This window comes from Hoplias malabaricus, chromosome 1 (assembly GCF_029633855.1).
Source record: "Hoplias malabaricus isolate fHopMal1 chromosome 1, fHopMal1.hap1, whole genome shotgun sequence".
In the NCBI taxonomy this organism is placed as follows: Eukaryota; Metazoa; Chordata; class Actinopteri; order Characiformes; family Erythrinidae; genus Hoplias; species Hoplias malabaricus.
Genome location: NC_089800.1, coordinates 66,911,332 through 66,924,703, shown reverse-complemented (window position 1 = coordinate 66,924,703; position 13,372 = coordinate 66,911,332). Strand labels below are relative to the sequence as shown.

General features: G+C 38.9%; 1 protein-coding gene across 2 annotated transcripts in view; it reads left to right on the top strand.

Moving 5' to 3' along the window:
* Positions 1–13,372, top strand: part of crybg1a (crystallin beta-gamma domain containing 1a) — a 68,968-nt gene that overhangs the window by 39,599 nt on the left and 15,997 nt on the right. For both annotated transcript variants that reach the window (XM_066671336.1, XM_066671345.1), the window contains 6 exons: positions 2,039–7,964; positions 8,470–8,508; positions 8,702–8,820; positions 9,064–9,238; positions 10,552–10,691; positions 12,988–13,114. In XM_066671336.1, the coding sequence (XP_066527433.1) occupies positions 2,039–7,964; positions 8,470–8,508; positions 8,702–8,820; positions 9,064–9,238; positions 10,552–10,691; positions 12,988–13,114 (6,526 nt within the window). The remainder of the gene's footprint in view (positions 1–2,038; positions 7,965–8,469; positions 8,509–8,701; positions 8,821–9,063; positions 9,239–10,551; positions 10,692–12,987; positions 13,115–13,372) is intronic.

Here is a 13,372-nt window from a genome sequence, read left to right as displayed (position 1 = left end):
TGTGTGTGTTTTAAGAGTTGGAACGACAAAGATATGTTTAACTAAGAAGATACAAAGGAAGTGATTCAAAGGGAAGGACATTTCAGTTGGCCATAGTCTAATATTTGGTGATTTATGAGTGATTATGGTTATATATTCAGCCTGGCCCCACGTTTGAATGATTCAGATGGCCAGAGTTAACATATCATGGGTCACCTCGGTTACTCAGTTGTGTGTTGAGAAAACAGCATGGATTGCTTGACTGCTATAAACAGGAGTGGCTAGACAACAAGGCTAAAGAGGCTTGTGACCATGCCCCCCTCCTAATTTAGGCTTCATAAAAGAGGAAATAAAGGAAACATTCAGAAGAGGGGTGATTTTGTGTATTTATAAGATTTGTTTATATTTGAAGTGAATACATTTATCATTTTTCATTACTTTTATGTACTGAAAGTATTATTATTATTATACTGAAGGCAGAGAGTGCTTCAATTAAGTTAATTCCAACATTTATTCAAAGTTTTTGCATTGTAGAGTGGTTGAGCTGTAAGCACTAATTCAGTGTGATTTGATTTGAATAATATAGCCATATTGTTTACTGTGTCTTGTGATAAACTGGAGCCCTGTGCAGAGTGTGTTCCTGTTTTTTTCTTCACTGATTCTACATAGGCTCCGACCCTGAACAGTTACTGGCTTCAACATTTTTTGTTAAAGGGAATGTATTATATCCCTTATTCACATATTAACAAAGTTCTCTGGGGTTGTAATAAAATTACCTCAAGGATCTCAGTTAAATCAGCTGTAATTGGAAAGATTCAGATGAGCAAACCAGGCAATAATATAGTGTCTGCATTCTACGTAAGAAGCAGCATCAAAAATCAACTGCTTGTTTAAGCCCATGTGTTCTGACAAGGCAGCATGATCTTGTTTATCAATCTGTGGGTTGGCACTAAGCAATCACATGTAAATGTGTAAAAGCAGGAAAAATAATTTCATGATATATCCTAGAGCTAAACGATATGGCCAAAATTTCTATCACAATATATTTCTTAATTTAAGTCAATATGATAAAATTCTAAAATCGCCACAGAAAATCTGAACTAAAAGTAACATGATGTCACCATCAAACAAAAACCTCTTGACTTTGTCAATATTAATATTTTTAAACTAACTTTAAAAATGAGTGGAATCAACTGATGCCAGTGCTCTGTAACGACCGATGACTGCCTGTCAGTAACAGATGCTGTATATAGTATATTCTGCAATATTAACAAATGTATTTAAAAATAATATCAATATGTCGCAGTCACACAGCTCCAGGGACCTGGTGACTGTCTGTGAGGAGTTGCTGTGTTTTCCCCGTGTCCGCGTGGGTTTCCTCCGGCTGCTCCAGTTTCCTCCCACAGTCCAAAAACAGTGGATTGGTGACTCAAAAGTGTCCGTAGGTGTGAGTGTGTGAGTGAATGTGTGAGTGTGTTGCCCTGTGAAGGACTGGCGCCCCCTCCAGGGTGTATTCTGGGTGCTCTGGACCCACCGCAACCCTGAACTTGATAAGCACTTACAGATAATGAATGTATGAATGTTTCAGAAACATTAATATAATTTTTAAAACTTTTTATATGAATTATTCTTCATCCCTAATATATCCCCTTTTAAGAATTCCAAAACCTAAAAGCCATTAAAATGCTGTAGCATTTAGAGGCATTACACACGTCAGATGTATGCTTACTATCAACACAACGTGAGCAAGCTTTACATTTCTTCAGAGCATAGCACTTATCAGCAAACCTCTCTGGATGCCTTTATTTACACCTCAAGGGCTAAATAAATCTTGAGTTTTTGAATCCTTTATAGGATTTTTACTTTAAGACATTTTGTTGTCTAAGTGGCATGATCCTTCAGTTCAGTGAGGGCAATGATATAATTTTGCACAAAGTTTGGCAAATCCCTGCTGGTTGAAACAGGAGGCTTTGTAAGGGGAAACATTCAACCATAATTTAATCTATACATGTTTCTCAGCGTTGCTATGTCTTTTATATTTTTGGTTTTTTTCGTACAGTCTGCCAAACCTCAAGAACGTCAGTGTGGAAACCGAGCAGCCCAACCAGCAGGCACCCAGTTCTGTAGGAGAAAGCAATGATGTTAAAGAGGATGAAGATGTAGAGAGCCCAACAGAACTTTGTGATAACTTAATAGACACTGAAGAGGAACTTCAGTCGACGGAAATGCCTGGATTCAAGGGACAGATCAGGTTTATGGCAAACAGTCGGCAAACCTCGACCACAGTTTCTAGGCGTGTGGAGAAAGCAGCCAGTGGCTCAAATGAAGAGAGTTCTGGAAAGAGCTCAGCCCCACCAGTGGCACTGAAAACAAAACCTGCTGTGGGTCAAGTTACAAATTACACAGAGGCCTCAAAGGAGGAAAGCGCTAGAAAGGCTGCCCAAAATGGCAGTGAGAAAAAGGAAAGTAGATCACCCACAACAAGGGAACAGCCTACTGTCTTCTGTAAGTCCTTTGACAAGTCAAAAATCCCAAAGAAGACCGCCCCTGAGGTTCCGCCTAAACCAAAGAAAGCACTGCAAAAAAGCCAGTCACCCGATGCATTATTGTCCTCTCCTATTGAGACACATGAGATGGCACAGGCAGAGGGAGGTACATTCAGCTCAGGTACTATTGTTACAAAACCTCAACTATCTGGTAAGAGTGAAACCGAGTCACATGTTCAGGATGAGGTAACTGTGGCTTCTGTCAATTCAGAGGCTAAACAAGCACCAAAGTCCCCACTCACTAAAGACCAGCAGCCAAAAAGAAGAAAGAATTTAAAATCTGTAAGCACAGAGGACAAAACTGACTCATCACCTACTAGTTTAGAGGACTCTCAATTGTTTAAGGAAGGTACAAAATCTAAAATACAACCACAGACTTCTATTGAGAAACCGTTGAGTCCCAAGAGCAAGTTGCCAAAAGTCTCAGAGCAGCCTTCATCTCCAGTCAGAAAAAACTCAGACTCCAGACTCAAATCAACAGACTCTGTTAATAAAAGCCCTAAATCTGTCAGCAGAATGGAAAAAGGTGGCATGCCCCCCTCTCCCTCAGAGCAAAAAAGCATAAAGGCTACACATGAAATTCGCATCACCAAGACAAAGAGTGCAACAAAACACAAAACCGATTCATCACCAACGGGAAGCAAGTTGCCTCGTTTAAACCCGCCCAGCACTCCAAAACAGCCCAAAGAGGAAGAAGTTGACTGTGGAGAAGATGAGTCACACAGGCAACCCTCAAATGCTGATGCCAGGCTAGAGCGTGATGATGATTCATCTTCAGTCAACGGCCCTCTAAGTCCTGGCCATTTGACTGAATGTGACCAAACTGCTGGGAATGCTGTGGTGAAGCTCTCGGAAGAAACTAAAACTAAAAGACCTGTGAAGGAGCTGAGCAGTTTTCCGTTAGTGGGCAGCAGTATCCCAGCGCCACGTCAGAAAAGTCCCACTAAACTTAAACAAAGAAGAGAAGTGGAAATGGGGAACGTACAAGAGACTGGAGACTCTCTGACTCGAGCTCAAGTATCTGAACCGAGCATAGACAAAGCAGAAGAAATGACCGTGGAGACTGTGGATCATTCTAAAGGCTTGCAAGGATCTGCAGAGAAAAAGAAAAAAGGACCTCCATTGGATGGGAAAACATCAGTTAAAGTTAAGATGAAAAAAATGGACAATGGTGAGGGTACAAAATCTCCACCTCCAGCATCGGAAAAAAAAGTGGATAATTCCAGAGAGAAGCAGAGTGGGATTATAAAGACTACTGAAGATGCTGCAGCATTAAAGAACCCACCTCAAACATCTAAGCAGGAAGCTGAAGTGCAGAATGAGTGCATTAAAACTGTGGAACATAAAACAAAGTTGAAAAATTCAGCTCAGGTGCTTAAGCAGACGAAGGGACAAGACAAAGAACCAAAGCACACTGATGACTTGAAGACTTTGTCTCAAACAACAAAAGTAGAAGCTGAAGAGGTGCAAAATGTGAGTATGAGCGAAGACATAAGACATAAGGCAAAAGACAAGGAGTGTTTGAAGAGTACAGAACATACTGCAGACATGAAGACTCCTCAAGATTCTGAACAAAAAGTATCAGAAGCTGAAGGTAAGATTTGTACTGAACATAATGCAGACTTTACGACAGCACCTAAAGCATCTGACCAAGAAATGAATAATGCTGAACAAAAACTAGATAAAAGTATTACGATAATCAAAGTCAAGGAGCGTTCTAAACCTACTACAGATTTGAAGTCTCCACTTTTAGAATCTGAACAGAATGTAAACAAAGCAGAGGAGATACTGAATGTTAGTGCTCCAACTGTAGAGAATACTGCAGACTTAAAATCTGCACCTGTGGATGAAACCATAGACAAGGAGAGTACAGAACATACTACAGATGTGAAGACTCCATCTCAAATTTCTGAACAGAAAGTAGCACAAGCCAAAGACAAGGTTTGTACTGGACATAATGCAGGCTTGAAGACAACACTTGAAGCATCTGACCAAGAAATGAATAATACTGAAAAGATGCTGGTCACAAGTAAGAAGATAGTCAAAGCTGAAAAGGTTACTAAACCTCCTGCAGATATTAAGGCTCCATCTTTTGCATCTGAACAGAATGTAAACAAAGCAGAGGAGATGCTGAATGTTAGTGCTCCAACTGTAGAGAATACTGCAGACTTAAAAACTGCACCTGTGGATGAAACAATAGGCAAGAAGAGTTTGAAGAGTAAAGAACACACCCCAGATGTGAAGACTCCATCTCAAATTTCTGAACAGAACGTAAAACAAGCTAAAGACAAGGTTTGTACTGGACATAATGCAGACTTGAAGACAGCACTTGAAGCATCTGACCAAGAAATTAATAATACTAAAGAGATGCAGGTCACATGTAAGAAGATAGTCAAAGCTGAAAAGGTTACTAAACCTCCTGCAGAAATTAAGTCTCCATCTTTTGCATCTGAACAGAATGTAAACAAAGCAGAGGAGATACTGAATGTTAGTGCTCCAACTGTAGAGAATACTGCAGACTTAAAAACTGCACCTCAAATACCTGAACGGAAAGTGGATGAACCCATAGACAAACAGAGTTTGAAGAGTACAGAACACAACGCAGACATGAAGACTCCATCTCAAATTTCTGAACAGAAAAGAAGTAAACCTTCTACAGATTTGAAGCCATCACATGTAGCATCTGAACAGAATGTAAACAAAGCCAAGGAGATGCTGAATATTAGTGCTACAACTGTAGAGGATATTACAGACTTAGAAGCTGCACCTCAAATACGTGAAAAGCAAGTGGATGAAGCCAAAGACAAACAATCTTTGAAGAGTACAGAACACACTGCAGATGTCAAGACCCTATCTCAAGTTTCTGAACAGAAAGTGGACAAGGCCAAAGGTGATGAGAGTATGAAACCTACCGAACAAACTGCAGACTCTCAACAAGTGGTCAAAGCTAAACAAAAGCCAAAAATTAAGGCTATAGAAAATACTGCAGACTTGAAAACTCCTTCACAACAGAAAACTGGACAAGATAAAGACAAAATAAGCACTGAACATACAGCAGACTTGAAGACCCCACCTCTACCATCTGAAAAGGATATTATCAATGCTGAAGAGATGCTGAGAGATGTGAATATTATGAGTGTAGAGAATACTACAGACTTAAAAACTGCACCTAAAGTATCAGAACAAAAAGTAGACAAGGTGGAGATAAAGCAGAATATAAGCAAGAAGACTAAGGATTGTATTAATGATTTACAGACCCAAACTGAACTAGCTGAAAATGAACAGTCTTTGATTAAGAATACCATTGAACTGGAGTCCAAAATGGACATGAAAAATGTCAGAGAGATGCAGGATGTAGAATATACTGCTGACTCAAGTACTCGATGTAAGATACCTGAACAGAAATTGAACACAGAAGAGGCACAGATTACAGTTTTGACTGAAACTTCAGCAAAAAATGAGAGCATGGCTAATGTCCTGACTGTTAATTCAACACAAGGCCAACCTGAAAATACCATTGTTGAGTCTGAAAAGGTACAAACCAAACCAGAAGCAAGTATTTCACAAGGGACAAAATCAAATATAGACATCTCAGAAGAGAAAACCAATGAAAAAACAGAAGTATTCATAGAAGATACCACCTCAGGAAAATCTGCCACAGATAAAGACAAACACACTACTGCCAATACGGATGAAATTTCTTTCAGACAAGGAGATAGTAGCCACAAAAAAGGCAAAGGAGTTGAAACTAAAATCTCAGAGAAATTGGACAGCCCACAGGAGACTCCGTCAAAGACTGCTCAGCAAGCTGAGGACAAAGAACAAAAGAACAGTGTGGTAAATGGTATTGTAGTGAATGCTGAAACCTCATCAAAAACCACAGTTGCTGTGGTTCAAGCTGAGCATGCCTGTCACGAGGAAGCAAACACTAACACTTCTGCTCACGATGGCAACAAAGAACCAAAAGTATTACAGAAGCCATCAGATAAGTGTATGGCTAATGATGCACCTAAAACAACAACCCCAGAACGTACAAAGAAAGATATCAGTTTGAATAAACCAGTTAGACAAGTGACTGAAGAGGAATGTCCTCAAAATTCAAGTATTGTTTCTAATCAAGAGGCTGCAATTAAGGTAACTGATCCACCTCAAACTACAAAGAAAGTGACCACCCAAATGGAAAAGAAGAAAGTTATGAAATGCAGCACTACAGATGATATAAAGACCAACCAGATGGAAAAACCTAATCTCTCAAAATCTCAGAATAAGGGAGGATTAGTATTTGATGCACTCAAACTGCCTCCACCAACTAATAAAAGCCAACAAATTACAGCCAAAGATCTTCCGCTGGGGTGTAAAAACCGATTTAACAGTAAGGATGCTCCATCCAGTTGGCTGGATGTGGACAGAGGGTTTGAGAAGAAGCAAAACAAGATGGAGAGAAGGATGGACTGTTCAGCCAGCGATGACAGCCTCTTAGACACTTCAGATAATCCTGAAGACTTCATTCGGAACATCAAGGAGCTGTTCTCTCCCTTTTCTCTGCCTCCAAAAAAGCATGGCCAGACCAGGTTGATGACACCGCCGTTTGCCATGCCTGCAATCAAAGAAGATCGGTTTGAGAAAACATTTGATCCTGAGGAGTTCAAATTTGGGATGCGGAAGACCAGTGGGCCGAAAGATCCATCGCCAGCCATGCTGATCAAGAAAAAAAATGAGGAGATGAGGAACAGACCACTTCCAAAGCGTGTGGGAACAGAAGATAGCCTGCTGTACAAAGCATTGTCTTCCAGACAAGGGCAGGACAAAAATGAAGAAAGAAAGGCAGTAGAAGAGAACGAAAATGTAGAGGACAAGGGCATTGCAGAAGGTTCTGTGAAGACCTCCTCACGGTTAGGAAGAATGTCTATTCTGTCCAACCTAATGAACTCTTCCAAGACCACTAGAAGAACACAATCCGAGCCTGAGGCTGTTACAAATGAAACAATATCACCTACTTTGGCACCGCAAGTTCCAACTCCAGGAGAGAAGAGCCCAGTGATGCAACCTGTAGCTGTCCTGCCGCCAAAGGAGTTGGAAAGCAAACTACCAGATGGAGGTACAAACCTGGGTGAGTCAGGTAATGCACAAAAGAGCACTTCAACCCCTCCTCCTCCTGTTCCCAAATTCTCTGAAGTTAAACTTCCTGATCATCTGGATAAATACCTGAGAAAAGATATAGAAACTGCTACAGCTGCTCCTGCGGCTACTTCACAAAGCTCAGAAACACCTACACTTTTCCCTGCATTGGAAATGAGTGTCAGTTCTGGAGCAGCAGGAGCAGATTCCACCAGTGTGGGCCAAAATAGCAGGCCAGAACTTCCAAAACCAGCTTTTCCGCAAAAAGCAGCAGCAACACCAGCATCGCAGATAAAACTGCCCCCTCCAGTGTGCAAACAGGTAAGTGTGAGTTTTAAATATTTTTGTACGACTGATTTATCTTACTTTTCTCCTATTTGTACACTGCTATGAAAATATTTTCTCAGTTTCAGTTCAATCCTGGCTGTTGCTACCTGCCTTGTTTTCCCGGCACCTACATTTTTTTACATAATCATACCTCAGAGCAGGAAGATTGTAGACCCTCTGGGATTCAGTTTATTGTTCAGACAGGAAATCTGTTAATATTTCTCTGGACAGTAAATCTAAGCAAAAATAGAATTCTGGACAGTATAAGTCTTGTTAACTGTATAATATGTTTTGACAGTTTTCACTTATTAATGTATTTTTGTAAGTGAGTTAGAGAATAATTACATTGTGATTTTAAAATTGGAGATTAACCTGCTGTTGAGTAAACAGTAAAAAATAATAAATAATTGCTAAAATAAATGCTAGCCTAAATAAAACTGTTAGAGGCATTTCAAATATATTAGGGTAGTAATATTGTTTTGATTTGTTTCTTTGGCAGATAACAACAGTAAGAAGCTTTCACAAACGCCCTGGAAAGGTTGGTTCTAGTTTATTAATTTGTTACGCTATGCTGTGTTCTAATGTTTATTCATTTATTACCATACAATATTTCATAAGTAATTGTTAAAACGGACAAAATAATTCCATATGGTGTTGTAAAGAAAATGATTAACTATACTTTGATTATAGTTTCTTAATATTTTGTGTCTATATGGTGTGCCTTCGTACAGTTGGTCATTTTCCAACAAGCCCAGTTTGGAGGAGAGACTTATGAAATCTTCAGGGATTTAGAGGATGCTACTTCACTAGAGCTCTCCCCATTCATCTCTCTTAAGGCTGTCAGAGGATGGTGAGAGTTTGTTTGTTTATTTCTAGAGCCCATCCAGACCTGCGGCATGTTTTATAAAATGTGCTTGAATGTCAGCACACTTGTAAATGCAAATCAAAAAGAGTCAGAAATGTTATCTAAGGCTTTATTGGCTGCTGTGAATTGAGTAGCTCAACATTTCTATGTACAAAACTTAAAGAGCACATTAGTCCACAGTAAAATATTGCACATGATTATACATTAAATTTGGACCACTCTGTCCAGCTGGCTGCTTTATGAAAAGCCGGGATTCCAGGGACGGACCATCGCCCTTGAAGAGGGTCCAACTGAGCTAGAAAATGAGTGGGCTGAGATTGACCCTGGGCAGGAGGTAGGGCCAAACGGGATGCCACTCCCAACCAAGCCTATGGTGATTGGCTCAATTCGACTGGCTGTGAAGGTAAGAACACCCAGATCTTAATTTCTGTTATACACAAGGGGCAAAAATCATTTATTCTCATGTTGTGGATAGTAAGATGAGAACAGATTTTGGAATTGTGGGCTTAAGTTTTAATATTTTCCTATAAATATTTCTTCTTCGCACTACATATTGGAACATTTCTGTGAAGATTTGATTGCAAATGAGTAAAGCCAGGTTCTGATGTTTTATGATCAGATCTAGATTACAAACACTACTCAAACACATGTTGGATGAAGCATCATCACTCCGGAGAACACAGTTCCACTGCTCCATAGCTCAATGTAATGGAGACACGGTTAAAAAAACTATACAAAGTTGTAAGAGAGTCCATCCTCTGATTAACATTGGCTTGCTGTTTTGTCAAAATAGTTTGAGGTTAGCAGATATATTTTAGGTTGGAGAATTGGTGAAGTGATACTGCTAGTGTTGCCAGGTTGCGTATTTGTTTTTGAGGATGACATCTACCCAACTTCTTCACCAGTCCTCCAAAGCTTTTGTGAAGGAGGTGTGAGTTCCATGCTCATGTGAAAGCTACAATAGCAGCTGGCTGAAAAGGAGCAGTTTAAATGAGGATTGGCTCTCAGCTCTATATACATGCCTCCTGTGGCCAGATATTTCTGACACCTTTGATATTTATTGAGAGGCTGCCGTGTGCTCAGTGGCCTGTACAGGCAACACTGAACTGGGTAAGAGGTCCCACGTTTTGTGGTTTAATGATTCACTGCTATCTATAGCAGATTTCTGGTGTTTATACTGAGTGGTGATTTTGAAAGTAGCAAATAACATTTCCAGTTCTTTGTTTGTATTTATTTATTACTTCATTTATTTACATAATTGACTAAAGTGACATTACTCTTAAGCTGTTTAGAAAGGGAAAATTTGAATGAATATAATTCCGAAAACAGACATGCAAAAAAAATGATTGCAAGATATACAGAAAATGAGACTCCTAACAGCCACAAACTACTTGATTGGCCATCAACACTGTACTAAAGCTTTCATTTATGAGAGAAAGGAGATTATCAAGCTCCAGTTTCACTTCCACAAGATTCCTCAGATCCTCAAGGTGTTTCTGACCATTGTTATAGGTCTGAATTAATGTAAGGTTCTGAAGAATCCCTTACTCAGGAATTGATACAAAAGAAAATCAGTGTTATTCCATTTTCCTGACACTAAAACTGAATAATTGTTGGCTGGAATTAAATATGGTCTGGAAAATTATATTTCACTGCATATTAGTGACATGCATTATTGTATGTTTTTACATGTTTTTCTTCCATTTTTCCCCCCAGGATTACAGTCTTCCTAAGATAGAGCTGTTTGCAGAACCAGAGGGAATGGGTCGAGTATCTGTATTCTGTGATGACGCTGTGGAAATCTGTTCATTCGGACTTCCCCAGAGCACTGGTTCCATCAAGGTCCACTCTGGAGTGTGAGTCATACTCTCTCCTCAAGCACAGCAACAGGCTTTATTCAGTGCTCAGTGTATGGAGTGGGAGTTTATTTGTGGCTTCATAAGAAAACACAGTGTGTGTTGTTTTGGGTAAAGCTGGCTGTGCCAAATCCATAATAGAATGATACATGTGACTGTTGCTCATGTTGTATAAGCATGAAGATGAAGTGTTTTAACATTTAGAAGTCATTGTTTTCCCTGAAATTGCAAAAGCATATTGTAATAATTACATTTTGTTCACTTTGGACGGGACATTTTTTTATTTTATATATATATATATAAAATTTTTTCCCTCCAATGGATATATTTATTTTAATTAATTTTATTTAGTGGATCATTTTTGTCTTTTGTCTTTTTGAAATGATTAAAAAACATTTCAGGTATAATATTACATATTGGTTTGTCGAATTTTACAATTATGTAAGGGTGAAATCAATATTTCCGTTCCATTGACTGGAGAAATGAGATTAGTAGCGATTAATTACACAAAATAAGGGAATTAAATACTTGTTTACAGCCTCAACTTCAATAAATATGTAAAACTATCTAGAATTCCTGAAGATTTATAGGAGTTTCTAAAGAAAGTTGAAAGACTTGAGCAGTTCCAAATTTCCAGTTTCAGTGCTCAAGTCAGGCTTTTGTACTGAGTTATTCTGGCACTGTTGGCTTTACCTCAACGCACACAACAGAGAGACAGAGGGTTGTTTTCTCTCGGTTCCTGGAATGTTGCAGGCCTGCTAGTGCGTGTCTGAATCAGTGAGCTTTCTGTCTGAAGTTGTTAGTTTGTCTCTGCAGCTCTGGATTTTATTACTGCAGTTTGTTTAATGGCATACAACGGTACACTCTGATTCATAGACTTGCAAAGTCCAGTTAAGTACAAAAGCTTCATTATGCTTTCTTATAGAGAGGTCTTTATGCACATAAGATAGTTGTCAGTCATTTTTTGTAGGTTGTCTTGACCATAGTGATAGTAAAACAACACACTATTTGTCCAAGCATTTGTAGACACCCACACTTATAATTAGTGGATACATCTACTTAAAGGGGCACCCATTGTGTACACACACATTCAGTTATGTGTACACAGCTTGGATAATCTAAGTAGCAGATGCACCTGGGCTTATGGGCACATCCTAAAAGCTAGTCATAGACAAGAGGAGCGTAAAGCCTCCAAGAATCGTGTGTTGCACCAGTGGAACTCTGTTCTCTGGAGTGATTGAACCCCATTCAACATTTTGAGATTATGGGGTATTTAGTACCAGGGGTTTTAATTCAAATTAATTGAGGTCCAGTTGCTAAAATGTACTTTATCTCATAGTGTAGCTTCACATTGCTAGTCATGCTAGGTGAGCAATCCGTTTGTTTGGCACAATTGAGAGAAGGTGTTTCCGTATTAACAGGTCAAGCTAAGTGTGTTGTCATTCACTTAATAAAAATTGGTCACAGATCCAGATAGAACCATCTTTCATCTGCCATTTCATATAATGCCCCGATCTAGAACGGATTATCCAACATCACAACCTTACTTTAATAACGCTGTCATGGCTGAATGCCATCAAGTTCTCACAGAAAAAATGTCTAGTGTAAACCCTCCCAGAAGAGTGGAAGAGACTCCCATTTCATAGCTTGCATTTTAGAAGAAATGTTGATTGAGCAGTCTGGTCAAAAGTATGGTCAAGAAACTTTTGGCCATATAGAAAGTGTACAAGATGAAAGATACACTATATCACTGTTTGTGTTATCCACTGGAGAAATACTATTTGAAGTTAATATTATGTGTCTGGATTAAAGCATCCAGAAGAATCTGGTGATTATGTGAACCTTGTTTCTTGTGTTGCTGTTAGGATGAAATATAATTGCAAAATCATTATGTGTAGGTAGCAAGTTTATTTCATTTTGAGAATATTTTTTTGGCAGTTCTGAAATGAGCATGAGAAACCCAAGTGGGCTATTGGTAGAATGTCTAGTATTCACACAGGAATGAATTGTAAGCCCTTTTTGTACAGTTAATATCAAACTAAGAAATTTCAGCACCATATATTGGAAACACTATCCTTGTTATCCTTATTACGCTAGCTTATAGGTGCCTGCAAGAATGGTAAGAAGTGCAAGGAATTTGAAGTTACTGTGTGCTTCAGATTGTATAAAGAGGAGAAACAGATAAATAGAAAAGAAAACCAGAGGTGACACAGAACAGAGTAAAAATCAGAATCGTTAAAAAAAACAAACAGACAAACAAAAAATCACTACCTTATTTTTCTGTTTCTGTTTGTAGTTGGCTTGTCTTCAGTGATCCAGGCTTCCAGGGCTTGCTGTCTGTGTTGGAGATGGGGGAGTATCCCTGCCCTGAGTCTTGGGGCTTCCCTGCCCCTTTTGTGGGGTCACTACGGCCCCTCAAAATGGTAAATATGTCCAACATTTTTCGATTTTAATTATGTTAATGTTTGTTTTTACTAAAACATTAACCCATGCTTTAGTGAGTAGAATTGTTTGGCAAAAATCTAGTTTGTTTTATTCTTAAACCTAGATTAGATCAAGAGGCATGTTGTTTGAAATATGGTTCTTTTTTAATTTTGCAGTGGAGCTTTAAGCCGAGTGGCTTAACATCATGGACAAATAATACATAAATAATACATACCTAAATAAATACATACATATAT